This window comes from Dermacentor silvarum, chromosome 1, assembly GCF_013339745.2.
Source record: "Dermacentor silvarum isolate Dsil-2018 chromosome 1, BIME_Dsil_1.4, whole genome shotgun sequence".
In the NCBI taxonomy this organism is placed as follows: domain Eukaryota; kingdom Metazoa; phylum Arthropoda; class Arachnida; order Ixodida; family Ixodidae; genus Dermacentor; species Dermacentor silvarum.
In genome coordinates, this window is record NC_051154.1 from 315,610,042 (window position 1) to 315,628,064 (window position 18,023).

Here is an 18,023-nt window from a genome sequence, read left to right on the forward strand (position 1 = left end):
TAATAGTACCCCTAGACGCGGCACGGTGTGTTCACTGGCGCCGATACCGGGCCGCCGAGAGCACTTTGACTAGGAGAACAGCCGCAGTTCCCGTCATTTCACTTACGGTGAGTCCTGGCCAGCCAGTGCAGGCAATTCTGGGGACTTGTTTCTAGATATACAGTATTAAAAACGAACTTGAAGATTTAGCGACTTTGTGGATATATTTAAGGAATTTTAAAAGACGCTGACAACTGTAAGCTTCTATTTACGAATTCACACACCTCGGACCATATTTTCTAATCATTTAAATTCCCATTAGTCTTGCCTTTTTGCGTAAGCCAGGACGTGGTGGTTGTCAGAGGTACCTGCATCTTAGCTCGACGAATTAAATAAGGAATAAAGAATGAAGCGTTACAAAATGAGCCTTCTGCAGTTGGGCAGATGCATACGGCAGCAAGAAAATCGGTGATGGGTTCCCATTTCGCTTCTGCATCATGTCGAACACTCTCATTCACAGTAATCTATATATATTGTCTTCTTGGTAGGGAGGATTAACCCTTAGGATTAACCAAGGTGTTAACCCTTAGGATTAAGAAAGGGATAATTTTAAGTCATAACCGCTCTCCAGAACCTCTGCAGCATTCTAAACGAACACCGGCGTCAGCGATCTATAGGATACCCGTCATAAAATTGAAATTAAATTATGGGGTTTTACGTGCCAAAGCCACTATCTGATTATGAGGCACGCCGTAGTGGGGGACTCCGGAAATTTCGACCACCTGGGGTTCTTTAACGTGCACCTAAATCTAAGTACACGGGTGTTTTCGCATTTCGCCCCCATCGAAATGCGGCCGCCATGGCCGGGATTCGATCCCGCGACCTCGTGCTCAGCAGCCCAACACCATAGCCACTGAGCAACCACGGCGGGTAATACCCGTCATAGCCTCCGAGAAAGCTTTAGGGGTTTTAATACTGAATGCTGCCGCCAAGTGGCGTTTTGTCAAGCTAAACACAACGCAAGAAATCGGGTTGTCCGGGGGTTCTCCTCAGCAGTTCATTCACTGTTCAGCAAGAGAATTGATAAAATCATGTGCATGAATCTCAGAAGTGGGGATCCTGCATCACAGCATTTAGGAAGAGCTGAATGGATGTAACTTTTGTTCTGCGGCATTCATATGCAGGGACGGTTACAAAACAATGATACGTGCCCATTGGTACAAAGGGCAGGCGTATATACAAGCGGTCACTATATCCATATGAAGCACGGGAGCAATAACGCGTGTATGGAATGTTAGACAAGGTAAAGTTGATTGAATTGAATGGATATTTGAAATCTGGGGTGTTAGTGCCAAAACCACGATTTGATTACGAGGCACGACGTAGTCGGGGGGGGGGGGGGGGGCTCCGGATTAATTTTAACCACCAGGGGATCTTTAACGTGTCCCCAATGCACGGAACACGGGTGTCTTTGCACGTATGAACACGGGTGTCTTTGCCCGTCGAAATGAGGTCGCCGCGGTCGGGATTTAACACCGCGACCTCGTGCTTAGCAGTGCAACACCATATCCTCTAAGCCACTGCGGCGGGTGTAAAGTTAGCACGCTTACTCACTACAGCATTCTGACAGTGAGTTTCTGCGGTCATCGAGTGAGATGCGTTCATATTTGCTTGTGCGTGCGTGATACCATGCTTGTTAATTTAGTTTGTATGCCTGTGTTACCAAGTTTACACGGCCGATAACACTACTATCCTTACTTCGTATAGTTGTCCACTAATTTGCTATTTCAATCGATGCTTCACCTTTCGGGCAAAACTGCGACTTTTTTGTTTTCGAATTTATTTCCTTTTGCATTAATTTCTTTGTAGCTATTTGCCTTACGCGTGACAGACGGACGGATGAGTTTCCTCGTTGGGTAGGCATAGAAATGCTTACTGACAAAATCTCGGACGAACCCGGCATGCTCAAGTGAGCAACGTCATTCCGTACGACCTAATAGTTGCGCGAAGCCTTGCACAGGCCTGCCATTTCTTGTGCCAGAAGCATTGGACCATTAAGGGTCACAAAGAACCAACTAATATATTGTAAAATCGAAAAAAAACTAAACATTTGCTGTTTTAGTCTGCCAAAACTATCTCAAACTGAATTGTTGGTTTATTTGGCAGTATTTTGATTTAAAATTCTTTTCTGCTTTTTTTAAAACATTCTGATTAAGCATTCTGATCAAGCATGTTTTGGCACACTTTGCGTTATACATTTCGCGACCTGTATGCCGGCACCATTACTGCCAGTAGAACCACAGAGGGCACCCGCGTCTGGCGTTGATCAATCCTCGCGCCACGTTGACGCACATGGACAGGGTATTTCGCGCTTGGAGCATGCGCGTCGTGCGCAGGCGAGCCCTATGAGGTATGCTCTTCAATTGCGGCCGGGCCAATCTCTCTGCACGCAAGGCGCATGAGCATTCACACTCGAAACGCGCGACTCTACATTCGCAAACACGACACCGGAGCCTTGGGTGCGACAAAGTTTTCAGGATTTTTAGCATGACCTCACGCTAAAGGTAGCTATGCATGTGGGAATATTTTACTTACTTTGATCTCGATGAACGGTAGTGGCCGGCCCACGCTCTTGAGGTCATCAAGTTGTGGTGTCGAAGAGGCGGCGCCCCCGGTTAGTTCTGTCATACCATAAGCTGCAAAGACAGGCACGATCATTTTAATGCGATTAGCATTCTCAGCCTACTTCAGCATCTATCTATCTATCTATCTATCTATCTATCTATCTATCTATCTATCTATCTATCTATCTATCTATCTATCTATCTATCAAGCCATCGTCATGACAGTCGTCGTCATATCATTGTCGTCATGCTCATGGTTGGGATGTCGTCATGGTCATTCGATTGCCATCATTCAAGCTTCGTTATTTAACTCTCGTCGTGCCGTCTTCGTCATGCCTCCTACGCCGACACAGTAGCCTGAGTTGCCCTATATCTTGAGCCACTAGGTATGTGGTCGTGATGTCGTCGTTGTTGTTGTATCGTCGTCATTCCAGCTTTGTCGTCCGATTCTCGTCGTGCAGTCGGTCATGCCGTCATCGTCATAGTCTTCATGCATTCGTTGTCATAGCTTCATCGTGATGCCGTGGTGGTCGTTACATTGTCTTTATTTCAACTTCGTCGTCATCCGGCTCTCTTCCTACCATCGTCATCATATCGTTGTCTTTGTGCCATCGTCACCATGCTGTCGTTTGAACACCCTCGTCAATTCAGGAACGTCAACCCATTGTCTCAATTGTCGTCGTAATTACACTGCCTTCGTTCTTAAATTAAGGTCATTCTGTCATGTTCATTCTATCGTAATTATATGCTGTCGTCATTTTATGGTGATTACGCCGCCGTTGTCATGCCATCATCGTAATTGCGTCATCGTCATTCCAGCTTTGTCATCCGGTTGTCGTCATACCGTCGTCTTCACGCTGTTGTCGTCCTGAACTGGTAGTCATCCCATTATCTTCATATCGGCGTCATCACGCTGTCCTCGTTAAACTATCGTCGTCATTTATGAATTGTCATCTCGTTGTCGTCAAGCTGTCGCCGTCATACCCCCATACCGTCTTCGTATTTCCACCATCGACACTGCGTCGTCGTCGTCACGCTATCGGGCTCATTGGCGACTTTCGCAAGCGAGTGTCACAAAAATGTGGCTGATAGCGGAGGCAGTGACTATCGTATATAGCTGTAAGAGGGAAACTCTCGGAATGACCATTACAGCTAGGTCATAAATAAGCATGACTTCATCAATACGGTGTGTCGCTACATTGCTTGAATTCTAATCACATAACCGTTAACAGTCCCCGTGGGATTAATTCCGCCGTTTATTATTTATTTCAACTACATTATTTTCTTCTTTTATTTATCTTTAGACATATTTGTCTGTAGCAGCATGCAAGGCTACTCTAACTTTACTTTCTATCTGACAGACTTTCCCTGTCTTTCTTTCCAGAGCGACGCGTATTCTCAACAAGTCTTCAGCATATACTTTTCACGACGACGTTGTGTATGGCTAGGCGAAACCAAAATCGGTCAGCCCGAAGTGCGCATAAACTATCATCATCAGCAATGGCTCGAGCGTCGTCTTCTTCTTCCATAGCTGGCTCGTTGGCGCCCCTCAGCGCAACCGCGCGAACGCTCTCGTGACACTGCTCCCGCGTTCGTCGTCTTCAACAGCTGGCTCTCTTGCCCGCTCATCATTCCAGCGTAGAATTTCATTTCTCTTCTGTCGTCGTAATGAGGAGCCCGCGTTTACGTGGATATGATCCGTTCATTGTCTTACGTGACGGACAGATTTAATTTTGAAGCATACTAATTTTGAAAAATCGCAAACGGCAATGGCGGGCAAGACATCAAACGCAAGCGACAACGGAGGAGTGCGAGCAGACCGTCAGTGACGTCGTTCTCTCCGTTCCAGCCGAACGTGTGTGTAACATCATTAAGAAACACGAAGACGTAACCAATAACCAATCCAATAAATGAGAAAGCCGTTAATGAACCGTCGGAATCAACCAAGCAATAAGCACCTGGGCCACACGTTTTAGGTTCATTGGTTAACCATCTGTAGGGAGCGCTAGGGCAGTGATTTTTTCCTTCTCTAATCACAATTTAAATACCAACTGGGCTTCTGACTACACATTATATATTCCCAAATATTGGACAACAATGGTCTAGAGCTGTAGCTTTCACTGTATATATCCTCGTGATGCGTTGACACAACAGAGTGCAAACAAGGCGGCGCTAGTTTCCACAGCGCACATTCAAGGAAGCTAATTCAGAATGGAGGACGTGGTTATGAAGGTATGTAGGTTCCTCGAGCTCTGTGTACATGCAAGATTCAGAAGCACCAATAACGAAGGGCTCCATGATAAATTTCGCCTCAGCTATATTTTAATTATTACAAATCAGTGATTAAAGCTTCCTAGAGAATGTTTATTCACCGCATGGCTGGTGTGAATGAGCAATTTTGGAGCGTCCTTAAACGCCCGTGCGAGGTGTTTATTTTGAGCAAATTTTTGTGCACATTTATTTCATCCCGCAAACGAAGTCTTTCAAGCGTCAAACCCTAAACCTAACGTTCCTGCGCACTTTATACAAAATACTTTTCTGGACGAAAAGACGCACCCAAGAGTTTAGGTATTCTAACGCATCATTTCTTTGTTTGCTATAACTGCTCACAACTTCTCAGCTGTTTATTAGGTATCGTTTAGCTACAGCAAACATTGGGTCATTGGTTAAGTATGTGAATACATTCTGCTGCAACGCGGAAATAGTTCACAAGCCACGCAGTAGTCGAAAAGATAACTTAGTCACATTAATCACTTTACCGGGGGCCCTACCCCCCTTTTATTGCAAGGAAAAAAAAAGAAAACTCGTTTATCGTGGAAACAGACATCCGCCACTAAAGATATTTTTTGCTAATTTCAAACAATTTAACGTACTTTCCCTGAGTGCGTGTCTGTTTTATGCATAAGAGTTGAATTTCCGGGTCCTCGCATTCCAAAAACCGAATGCAGCGGATTCGAAGTATTGAAACCTTCTTTTGAAAAGCGAGAACCACAAACACTTATGCATGGCCAAAATCACATAGATGAGGCAAGCTCAAGATTCCGCCGGCGAAAGCAGCGCCAAGCTTGAACATAGACGGTCGCGTTTTGTCTCCTTGGAGCGATTCCGCTTTTCTCACGGCGGATTAGTTGCAAAACGTTCTGGAAGGGTCGCGCGCGCGGCCACGCGGCCCCATCTCGGGTACAGTGGATAGAATATAGCCACTGTACCCGAGCCACGAGATGCAATGGCTAGTATCTAGCCACTGTATCTCGGGGTAAGTCCTTCGAAAAAAAAGCGGACACGCGCACTAATGCAAACACTCGTGCCGTGTGCCGCATTGAAACTCCACTGGTAGCTCGAAGTCGGTGCATGCCGAAGACGTGCGTAGCGTAAGACTGCGACACCACTTTAAAACAGAAAGCGGCGAGGGCTTCGTCCGGACTGCCCAGGAAACCACGTGATTGCCGCCTTGCATTGATGACTATAATGACAAATTCATCGATAAACCCCTGCGTTATAGTTGGACGACACTTAAACACATCACGTTGCTTACGAAGTCTTCTTGCAGCTTTTGTCCTTACAGTGGCAGCGTGTGCTTGACTTCACGTATTTATTTAAGGCACCGTAACAGTCGATACCAGACCGACAAGACGCTCACGCCAACGTATAGGCCGACTATTCGGCACAGCACTGAGACCATTTTATACCATGCCTACAACACGCAAGCGACGGGCTTAAGTTGTCGTATACTGTGATAGGCTTTCTCGTCGACGGCACCAATTAAATCAGCGTGCCGACCATCGTTCGACCGAACCCCGCGCGATTGGCCGTCGAACTGACAACGCGATAGCCGCCACTCCTTCGCTTGTATATATAATTAATCTCTCTGGAAGTGAGTTAAACATGCCTACGAAGTTAAAATTCACAAGCTTCTCAAGCCATGCGCATGAAGTTTGAGCCAATATTGATCCTGTTATGCTAAGGCTAGGCCTGGCGCCGTCAAGTTCGTGCACCCGCTTCCGGCGGACCTGAACTGAAAAGTAAGCAAGTTAGGACGAAGGAAACGGCTTCTATAGTTCAGTTCTGGCCTTAGCAATTTGAAACAAACTACTCTTCCCTTCGCACGGGCGTACACAATAAGCGGCGACACAGCGCCGTGCCCACTGTGCCAACAGCGCGTACAGCACCGTTCCTGTAGGCTGCATGCCGGTCGCTTTCGCAACGTAGGTGGATGGGTTAACATAAAATAAATTTTGGGGTTTTACGCGCGAAAACCAATCTGATTATTAGGCACGCCGCAGTAGGGGACTCCGGAATAATTTGGACCACCTGGGGTTTTTTAACATGCCCCTAAATCCTAGTACACGGGTGTTTCCGCATTTCGCCTCCATCGAAATGCGGCCGCCGTGGCCGGGATTCGATCCCGCGACCTCCCGCTTAGCATCCCAACCCCATAGCGCCTAAGCAACCACGGCAGGTATGGATCCATGGGTTTGTACGTGTTCCCATGCTAATACATTTCTTAATTCCTGATATGGACTGTTTACCTCTGCGTCAAACGTGAAACACGAGACGGTACATTCGGTACAGCAGCATAAACAACTGCCTCGCTCAGGCATACCAACGGTGTCAGCGATAGCATCCGCGTTTTCCGCGCGGTGTACAACACGCCCTCTAAATGAGCGCGTATGCGAGCACAGTTTTCTCTAATAATGCCTTATGACGCGCGCAAACTACAAGTATGATGGAGTTAAAGAAAAGCGAGAATGAGTAATAAATTAACAGCCTGATATATGTAATTGGGTCACAGTTGCCGTTGAGTGGCTCAGCCGCTCTATACTGGCTCGTCTCACGGTGAAACAACGTGGCTCAGGCTCATATGCGCAGATACGTCTGTTTTATTCTTTGTTTTGACATTATTTCATGTCAAAGATGCGCCGTCTCCACAATGTCCAGAGCTAACAGCGATCTGAGGCTGTAGATGTTGATGCATGTAAACAAGTGCACCGCTTCGCTCAATAAGACGCGGAAGGCTGCGCGCTCGAAGACTTGGTATTTATGCGAAATGTCTAAAGAATGTGTAAAAAGAATTAAAAAAAAGCAAGAAGCGACTGCAGAAGTCAGCGACAACAAACTGTAAAGCAGCCGATTCGGCAGACGGAACTCACCGTGCCTTTATTGGCCGCACTGTTAACAAAACAACACACTCAGGCCTGCTCATCTTACATAAATATATACCGGGTGTTCCAGCGAACACTTTCAAAAAATCCTAAAGGTAGGTTTTTCGAGAAAAATAGGGATTCTTTTAAGGAGCAAGCTTTCAGGTTCGGCGGACGTCAGAAATTATGAGAAACATGCGAATTACATAGTTAATTAACTAATATTGTCTAACGAACTTTTTAATTAGCGACGTTTGGCGGTTATTGCCAATGGCGAATTTGTGGCCACTGAGACGACGATGCCGTATCAGTTTTTAAAGCAAAGAAAAAGTCACTCTGTAAAGCCCTGCAGCCCGTGAAAATCAAGTATTTTTTCCCGCAGCTTAGACCCCGGCTGGCGTTATTTTTTCTTTCGTTGGCAGACGCAAGAAAGAGTCTAGCCATCGCCAACTACGCAGTTGTCGATTTTAAGATGCTGTTGGGCTCTGGCCTGGTGCTCTGCCAGTGCAGTTTCCTCCGGAAGCAGTCCTTTAATTTCCATTCACATTACGCTAGCTTCGTTGAAAGAATAAAGCCTCGCTTTTGTGACAGTGCAGAGTTTTTTTCAGCGGTGCTGATATTGTGACAGGAGTTATTTTTACGTGGTATGGGCTTGACAGCTAAAATAAACGAGGGATCCGTAGCTGGAAACTTCTTGGCATGGTAGCGCGACGTTGTTTCGTACCAGCTACCCTCCCATTTGTTGTAAGTACTGGCCTAGGATTAGGACTTCATGCTATGTTTAGCAGTTTTGAGTAATGTAACAAACATTAATGAACAAATATAGTTTATTTCAATCTTTCATTTGGTTGTAGGCCTATTCGGACACTCCACGAGAGTAATATCATTTTGGACGACAACACAGAATATTTACATGATGCGCTCAAATTGTTTTCCGTCCATTGCGTTGCACAGACGAAGGCGCTCTTTCATGGAGTTCACATTAGATAAAAGCATCTGTCTGGAAATGTTGTCGAGGGAGATTCTCACACGTTGCTTCATATCCTCGATGTTGGCTGGTTCCTTCTTGAAAACCTCATTTTTAACATATCCCCAGAGAAAGAAGTTCAAGGGTGACAAATCAGGTGACCTAGGCGGCCAGGGTGGCCTTCCACCACGTCCAATCCACTGGTTGGGAAAGGACTCGTCAATGAATTTACGAGCCGGTGAAGAAAAATGCGGAGGGGCTCCGTAGTGCTGGAACCACATTTTTTTTTTCAGCGCAGCCAGTGGTAACTCTGAGGCAAACTCGGAGACGACGCCCTTTAAAACGCACTCGGTGTACTTCTTTTCAGTAAGGTTTCCGTCGATGATGTAAGGACAAACAATACGGCCGTTATAAATGCCGCACCATACGTTCACTGACCACCTCCTGGTGCTTATGCTCACGAAGCCAGTCGGGATTCTGATCGCACCAATAATGTGCGTTGTGCAAATTGACATTCAAATCCCTACAAAATTGGGCCTCGTCGGTCCAAAGCACTCTGTTTAGAAATTCCGGATCTTCGTCGCATTGAATAAGGCACCATTTGCAAAAATCAAGCCGTTTTTGAAAGTCGCTTGGTGTGAGCTCTTGGTGAAGACACACATGATATGGGTGGTAGCTGTGTCTTGAAGGTGACCTCCAAACTGAAGCTGGGCTCGCTCCATATGCGCTGGCAATTTCCCTGACGCTTGCTTCCGGCCTGACAGCGACGTATGTCAGTACATCGCTGTCAAAATCATCGGTAGCACTGGCTGGTCGCTTCCTTTTCTGTGCATGGACTGATCCAGTGGTCCTAAACCGATTAAATATCGATTTTGGCGATATTTTGGCAGTCAGCGGCAAACCGTGACCTGCTGCTAACCACTTCTTATTCTTCTAATCGGCAGGATACCCCGTCACCTTCGTATCAGTGCGTGGGTGGATCGTCCACATACGGAGCCAACTTTTGCCTCGGAATACGCGTCTACGCATGCGCTGGGCTGCTGTCGTGGACGCCTCAAGCTGTGTGCCGCCACCCCCTTTACCGTCGAAGTCACCGATGCTGAAGCCTTCGTCCTCCTGGCGTCGACTGTGGTGTACTTAAATCCTGCTTCTGCCACACCCTTGTGCAGTCAGCGGCAAACCGTGACCTGCTGCTAACCACTTCTTATTCTTCTAATCGGCAGGATACCCCGTCACCTTCGTATCAGTGCGTGGGTGGATCGTCCACATACGGAGCCAACTTTTGCCTCGGAATACGCGTCTACGCATGCGCTGGGCTGCTGTCGTGGACGCCTCAAGCTGTGTGCCGTCACCCCCCTTACCGTCGAAGTCACCGATGCTGAAGCCTTCGTCCTCCTGGCGTCGACTGTGGTGTACTTAAATCCTGCTTCTGCCACACCCTTGTGCAGTCAGCGGCAAACCGTGACCTGCTGCTAACCACTTCTTATTCTTCTAATCGGCAGGTGAGCTCATCGTATTGACCTGTTTCTATTTTTCTTACAAACTCTTTGTTTGCCGCTGACTGCACCGAGATGTCAAATATTTGTGCCTTGTGCTCCCAGTTGCTGCCAACGGATGGCAAATTTCTGACGTGTATGTTGTGCAAGCGAGGGTATCACCTTGGCAAAAATTGTTCCGCGGTTACTGAGGGCACCTACACTAAGATGTCAATTGAGAGGCGTGAAGCTTGGTCGTGCCAGGCTTGCAAACAATCTGGAGCGGCGACAAGTGATGCTTCGTTCTCCCATCAATTGACATCAGTAAGCCAAAAACTGGATCAGCTTACAACAACAGTCGGAGCGCTTGTGGTTAAAGTAGAGGAGTTGCTAGTGTTTAAATCCACGGCAGAAAGGCTGGCTGAGACTGTAGGAGAAGTACAAAAGTCTATCGAATTTCTCTCCACGAAGTACGACTCCGTTCTCTACGCTGTATCAGATAACCAAGCTGAACTTGGTGAACTTCGTGCTCATTGCGAGTCACTGTCCACAACTGTTTCTGCTCAGGCTGCAACTATCCACTCTATGAACACCGAGATCAATGCCCTTGAACAATTTACCAGAAGATGCAACTTTGAGATACATGGTTTGCCCGTCGAGCGCAACGAGAACCTCATGTCAATACTTGGCAAAGTGGCAGGGAAGCTAGGGATAGAATTTCAGCCTTCGGACGTCGCAGTTGTTCACAGGCTGCCAGCTCGCATGGATAGCATTCCGGCAATCATTGTTCAAGCACACACAGTTGCAATCAAACAAAAATGGCTGGATGCTCGCAAAGGTCTCCCAAAACTTGTGTTGGATGGCATGGTTCCGAATCCTCGCCTGTATTTCAACGATAATTTGACTCGTGCCAATCGGGATTTGTTTCGTCAAGCTCGCATGAGAGGAAGGGAAAAAGAATATAAATTTGTCTGGACACGCGACGGAAAGGTGCTGGCGAGAAAGGCGGAAGGCTCTCCTCTCGTCCGCATTGATACTCTAATGGATCTCGAGAAACTTGTCTAAATATGGGCATTTCTAACACACCCTCATTTGGTAGCTTTTCAGAAGCCCATCACTTCATTTCGAGTTCTAATAATGCATTCACAGCTATCCATGTTAATATCCGCAGCATCCGGAAACACTGGAATCATTTCTGTGCACTGATCTCTTCCTTCGTGTCTATTTGTGACATATTTGTGCTGACCGAAATTAATACTTCCGCTGATTGCATTTCGTCATATTCCATTCCCGGTTATCAACTGTTTTCATACACGCGCTCACTGCGCAGAGGAGGGGGTGTGGCTGTATTTGTAAAAGATGCATGGTCGGTATCAAGGTTAACGCTTTCCTTCTCGCAAGCAGAAGTGGTCGCTTTGCGCCTATGCGCTGCTGAGCTATCGGCAACTGTATTGTCGCTCTACCGGCCCCCATGCTGCAATGTCCGATTGTTCTTATCAGAACTTGATGCAGCGCTATCATCCCATTCTTTTGACGACAACGTGCTTGTGCTGGGCGACATCAATATCGATACCCTTCGCCCTGCCGTGCCACTAGTTGCTGATTATCTCGACGTTCTATCGAAATGGGGTTTGGAAGGGGCTATACATCTACCGACACGTGAAGAATTTCTATCTGGAAGACTGGTGAAATCGTGCATCGACCACATTAATGTCCGTTGTTCTAATCTTATAACACAGGCAGCTGTCGTTGAAACCAAGGTCGCTGATCATTATTTTATCTGTTGCAGTCTTGTGAACTGTTCGAATCCTCAAAAAGGAGACAGTACAAAAAAAGAAATTTACATTGTTCATCCAAGGCTTTTTGACGACTGTATTGCAAAGCATGACTGGCACTCTGTATTATGCACTGTCTCCCCAGCTAATTTATACGATTCTTTTGTTCAGATACTAGATAACTACAGGAAAAAATGTACCCGCTGTGTTAAGATACGATTACGCCGTGAAGAGAACAAATGGTTGTCGCCACAAATATCAGCTGCAATCAAGGAAAAAGACCTTTTGTGGACCCAAGCGAAACGGGCTCCCAACCACCCTGAGTTGCTACAAAAATTTAAACTATGTAGGAATCGAGTGAACGCCATGATCCGGTTGGCCAAGCGAAATCACCTACGTGGGAAATTTAGCGAAGCTCACTCGAACATGAAAAAGACGTGGTCTCTAATAAATGAATTAAGAGGCGTATCTAAACGCGATGGCCACCAGTTGTCGCTTCTCTCACACTTTCCAGATGATGGAATCAGTGTTGCGAATGAATTTAATACTTTCTTTTCACGTGTCTCCGGTGTTGCTAAACCACACCCCGAAGTATGCACCCTAAAATATAGCGCATGCAAATCTGCGCATCTTCCTTCTATTTCAGAATGTGATCTCAAATCTATCCTTTTTAATCTAAAATGTAATAAATCACCTGGCATTGACGGAATTTCAGTAGATGAGTTACGCAGAAACTTTAATGCTATTAAGTGTGTGTTATTAACATTGCTCAACCATATTCTCGACACTGGATTTATCCCAGAAGAAATGAAAAAAGGCCCTAGTGATACCGCTGTTCAAAGGAGCTGCACGAAACAAGCATGAAAATTACCGTCCTATCTCCATTTTACCTTGCATCTCTCAAATACTGGAAAAACATATCTTGCAAGCTATGTTCACGTACCTTGATGCTAATAACGTTATATCAAATGCGCAATATGGTTTTATACCAGGTAAAGGCACACAGGACCTCCTAGAAGATATTGCAGACCTTATAAATTCTGCTTTCGAAGCCAACCAGGTTGTCTGTGCTCTATTCGTGGATGTTAGGAAAGCTTTTGATAGTGTGTGTCATAGTTTATTATTAACAAAACTCTCATTGATCGGATTTCGTGGGCCTTTTTTAAAATTACTTGCTAATTTTTTAGACAATAGAACACAGTTAGTATCCATAGGACAGTACCGCAGCAATATAACCTCTATAAAAGCCGGAGTGCCCCAGGGATCAATATTAAGTCCACTTCTTTTCAACTTATATGTCAATGATCTCGCCGCGGCTGTATCTACTTGCATATTTCAATACGCTGACGACACTGTCATTTTGTCTCGGCATTCCCGTTTCCCAGAAGCAGTTTCCCTTCTGCAAGATTCTACGATAAACTTGATGAACTGGTTTGCCAATAATGTGATTAATGTAAACGTCTCTAAAACACAGCTCATTTGTTTCCATAATCCACTAAAAAAAGTTAGTTTAAGCGTCCCATTGCTGGCTCACTGTTCATCTTGTTCTCCGTGTTCTTGTACACCTGTTCCATATGTTTCATCTGTTAAATACCTTGGTGTACTTCTTGACAGTGACTTCACCTGGAATTCTCACCTGGCGTATGTTTGTTCAAGGCTCCGGGCAGTGTCTCGTACATTATACACTATCAGATACTATACGCCACTATCAGTTCGCAAAATGATACTGCAAGCCTTAGGTTATAGTGTTCTTCGGTATGGTATTACGACGTTCGGTCACTGCGCGAATCGTTGGAAAAATAGAATTAACTCTATCCTTCTCTCAATTTTGAAAGTGATTAGTTATGATTTAAGACTGCCCTCAGGAACAGACCTTTTTAAATCATTACGATGCTCTAACTTTGATGCCCTTCTGACTGAGACGGCTGTCCTGAGGCATTTCTGGTCTAACAAGTATAAAGTTCCTTACGTCCCTACACGCTGCCTTCGACCTAAAAACCGTTTTCGGGTGATTCGCTGCTCCACCAGATATGGTAAGCGCACTCGTAGCTACTTTATACCGTCTTGCTTTAATCAACTACCCCCGAGTGTCTTTCATGCAAAAACAAAATTCAAGCTGAAGCAACTGCTTCGTCGCATTCATCTCTAACTCTTCCGTGATATCTATTCTTTTCCTTCGTTTAATGCCGCTGCGGTATCAAAAACCTTAAGGTAACCATGTATTTCAGGCTGCGCATAGCTGTTGATGTATTAAAGGCATTAGAAATTTTTTCTTTTCCTCGAAAATATGATGGTGATCTATTATTGTTTTTTTGCCATTGCATGTACGAATGGTCAACTCATGTAAGGCTGGGTGACGTTATATGTATTACCATCAGTGTTTTTTCTTCTTCATGCACTGCTGTACACGCGCGTCTAATGTCTGCATGTATGCGCGAAAGGAAAAAAAATGTATCTGCACTAGAGTGGTCCTAGGTAAATGAATTCCTGTTGTCTGCTTTCTGTCGGCTCTGCCCTTCAAGCCCAATGAGGCTTTGGCAGGCCAATTTTGTATTTGTTTCTGTACCAAATGTCAATAAAGTATTATTATTATTATTATTATTATTATTATTATTATTATTATTATTATTATTATTATTATACAAAACTGGGGCGAGCTTGCACACGACAGCCAGGATGTTGGGCAGCACACAGCATCGATGCCAGCTCCGCGTCCTTTTGCGCCCTCACATAGGCCAACAAAATGTCCACTTCCTCGGCAACGGAGCACTGGAGTTGCGCTGGCGCGACCATTTGTACAATATTAACGCAGCGGCGTTGAAACCTTGATCCTCCAATGGACTACTAATGCAATGGTAGTGCTATGGTAGTGCAATGGTAGTCCAGTGGTAATGCAATGGCTATGTCGCACGCGAACCCCGAAAACACGCACTTTATCGGGAAACGTCAACGCGTTTGTAAAACTGGCGCTACAAGCCACAAGAACTAACAGCATGCAGCCACTGCCGCGAACGTCTTCCTTGCTCCGCAAACGAACCTTTCCTTTGTCTCATGCGCTTCCTAACACGCAGCGATTATAAAAGAACAGCAGATGAACCTAACGGGTAAATGTACGGATGGCGACGCCTTACATCTAGCTCGTCAGATAGCGACGTCAGAAGTGGTCGAGACAAAGAAAAAAAAAGCAAACCTGCCGGCAACGCCTACCAGGGCTCCCAAAGCGGGTGATCGTGTAGTTGGTGTTGGCTAGCCTCTTTCTTGCCCCTACCAACGAAAGAAAAGATAACGCCAGCCAGTGGTCTAAGCTGAGCGTTGAGGCTCCCTAGCCTGGGGAATCACCACAGACATTTCGAATTGGGCGCCACAGTCACCGCAACACGTCATCAGCGGACGTTACGTTTGCACTAGATTTCCGGCGCACCATGTTCGCCGCGTTTCGGTTTCATGCGGGAAAAAATACTTGATTTTCGCGGGCTGCAGGGCTTTACAGAGTTACTTTTTCTCAGCTTTAAAAACTTATATGGCATCGTCATTTCCGTAGCTACAAACTCGCCATTAGCAATAACCGCCAAACGTCGCTAATTAAAACGTTGGTTAGACAATTTTAGTTAATTAACTATGTAATTAGCATGTTTCTCATAATTTCTGACGTCTGCCGAACCTGAAAGCTTTCTCCTTAAGATAATTCCTATTTTTTTCAAAAAAACTACTTTTAGAATTTTTTGACAGTGTTCGCTGAAACCCCCTGTATATATATATATATATATATATATATATATATATATATATATATAGTTGGTGAGTGCTACATGCCTTCCAGGAGGGACATGCAGGCCCGGAGAAGCCATTAATAATTATTCGCGATCCACGAAACGCACAACCGATGGGCGCAGGTTCACTAATCAACCGGCGAAAGCCCCAGGACCCTTCCAAGACGTTTCCAGCTGCTTGCGGTAGAGGGCAGCATGTAAAGTGAAAAAGGCCGATTGGCGCGCGTGTTGCTATAGTTGCGGTTGCGCTTCCACGATCGGAAATGCGACATAGTTATCGCTGAAGCCTGGCACGTGGTATTGCTTATTGCTCTGTCATTCATTGCAACAGTGCCCTCCAGAAGGCGGAACTCCAGGACCCACCTATAGAATTCCGCGTATTTTCCGAGTAATTGGCAAAGAATAGACAAGCGCAGAACTGTCCGCGGAATGAAGTCGCGCATTTTTTTTTGTCGCACGAGTTCTTTTCATTCGTGTCATGTGGTAAATTGAGGGCACCTTAATTGCGAAGCGTGGAATCTTTGTAAGCTTCGTCCGTACCCGGCGCGCTGGCTTAGCGGCCATATGGCGCTCCTAAGCAGGAGGCCGCGGTATCAAATCCCGGCCGTAGCAGCCACATTTCAATGGGGGCGAAATGCGAAAATGATTATGTCCCGTGTATTGGGGGCACGTTAAAGAACCCCAGGTGGTCAAAATTACTCCAGAGTCACCCACTACGGGCGTGCCTCATAATCAGATCGTGGTTTTGCCATGTAAAACCCGGGAATTTAAATCTTTGAATACTTCATTTGTACGGGCCAATGAAACTCGCTGCAGGGTTATTTGATAGAAAATATTCTGTCACAGCTACGCGCGCATGCAATCGGGCATCTTATTAAGCTCTGTAAGTACGATACCGTATACAGTCACACACTTTCATAAAGAAGTGCTCAGGACTTGCAATATCCTTCATTCTACAGGTCACTTTCGTGTAAAGGTCGCGCACCGTACCGCTCACAATAGAGCAAGCTGAGTACGTTCTGCTGAATAAATCATTTGTTTAACTATGAATTATAGAGAAGGTTAGTGAAATAGGTCGGTAAATTTTTGTGCACACTTCGTGTGACGAAATGTGCGACTGCTGCCGGCCTTACTGCACCAAGGTTCTCGGGTGTTCCGTGGCAAACCTCGGGGGCGACGCAAGGTAAAGAGCTGCACACCATCGAATGCCGCTATCGCCTCGCCTCCCTTGCCGTCGAAAGTCTTGGATTAGTTACAGTTGCTTTGTCATTGCCGTTATCGTTTAGAAATCGCCTACATACCCCTCTATATGTGATTTTGAAGACGTCGTGAGGCGTCCGATGCGATCTATGAATGATGTCGTCATTATGAATTATGACGTCGTCATTACGGCGACACTCATTCTTCAGCCGTCGCTCCCGCTGCAGTGTGACAAGAAGCAGCATACGAATTGAGCGCTTTCTGAAGCAGTGCAGTGACACTCTGACACTCGCTGACTAGCACGCTCGTTTACTGTGTTAGCACGCTGTTTACTGCAGCGCTATACCGCTGCAGTAAACGCAGAGCGCAGCCCAGTGGCGTCTGTAAAGGCCAGTAGTGGAGCGGCTTTATTTATCATCATTGTCATCATCATCAGCGTATATTTATGTCCACTGCAGGATGAAGGCCTCTCCCCGTGATCTCCAATTACCTCTGTCTTGCGCTAGCTGATTCCAACTTGCGGCGGCAAATTTCCTAACTTCATCACCCCACCTAGTTTTCTGCCGTCCTTGACTGCGCTTCCCTTCTTTTGGTATCCATTCTGTAAATCTAATTGTCCACCGGTTATTCATCTTACGCATTACATTGCCTGCCCAGCTCCATTTTTTCTGCTTAATGTCAACTAGAATATCGGCTATCCCCGTTTATTTATTTATAGTTTGTTGCAAAGCAACATATCAGCTACCAGGGGAACGGCGAAATTTCTTCGTTGTACAGGCAAATTTGTTGTAGTTGTATTCGTTGTAGAGGGGTTGGCGTCCACATAGCGTAGCCATCGGGTCACACACAGTGCAACAATAACTACGACCAGAATTGGAAAGTGACAGCGCGATAGTTGAGGACGAAAGTACATATAATAAACCTCCAGAAAGATTATTATTTTTTTTTTGGGGGGGGAGGGAGGGGAAGGCTGATTTGTTGCCTTTAATGTTTAACGGGAGCATGACACCAATTTTCGATCATAATCAGTAGTGTGTGAGGTAATTTACCACTGTGTGTTCAAGAACACATTGGCAAAAGTTTACCGCATTT

At 45.8% G+C, this 18,023-nt stretch overlaps 1 protein-coding gene across 1 annotated transcript in view; it reads right to left on the reverse strand.

Moving 5' to 3' along the window:
- LOC119442442 (probable 4-coumarate--CoA ligase 1) overlaps nt 1-18,023 on the reverse strand; it is a 92,838-nt gene that overhangs the window by 21,412 nt on the left and 53,403 nt on the right. Inside the window, exon 8 of the mRNA XM_049661679.1 lies at nt 2,575-2,675. Within this exon, the coding sequence (XP_049517636.1) occupies nt 2,575-2,675 (101 nt within the window). The remainder of the gene's footprint in view (nt 1-2,574; nt 2,676-18,023) is intronic.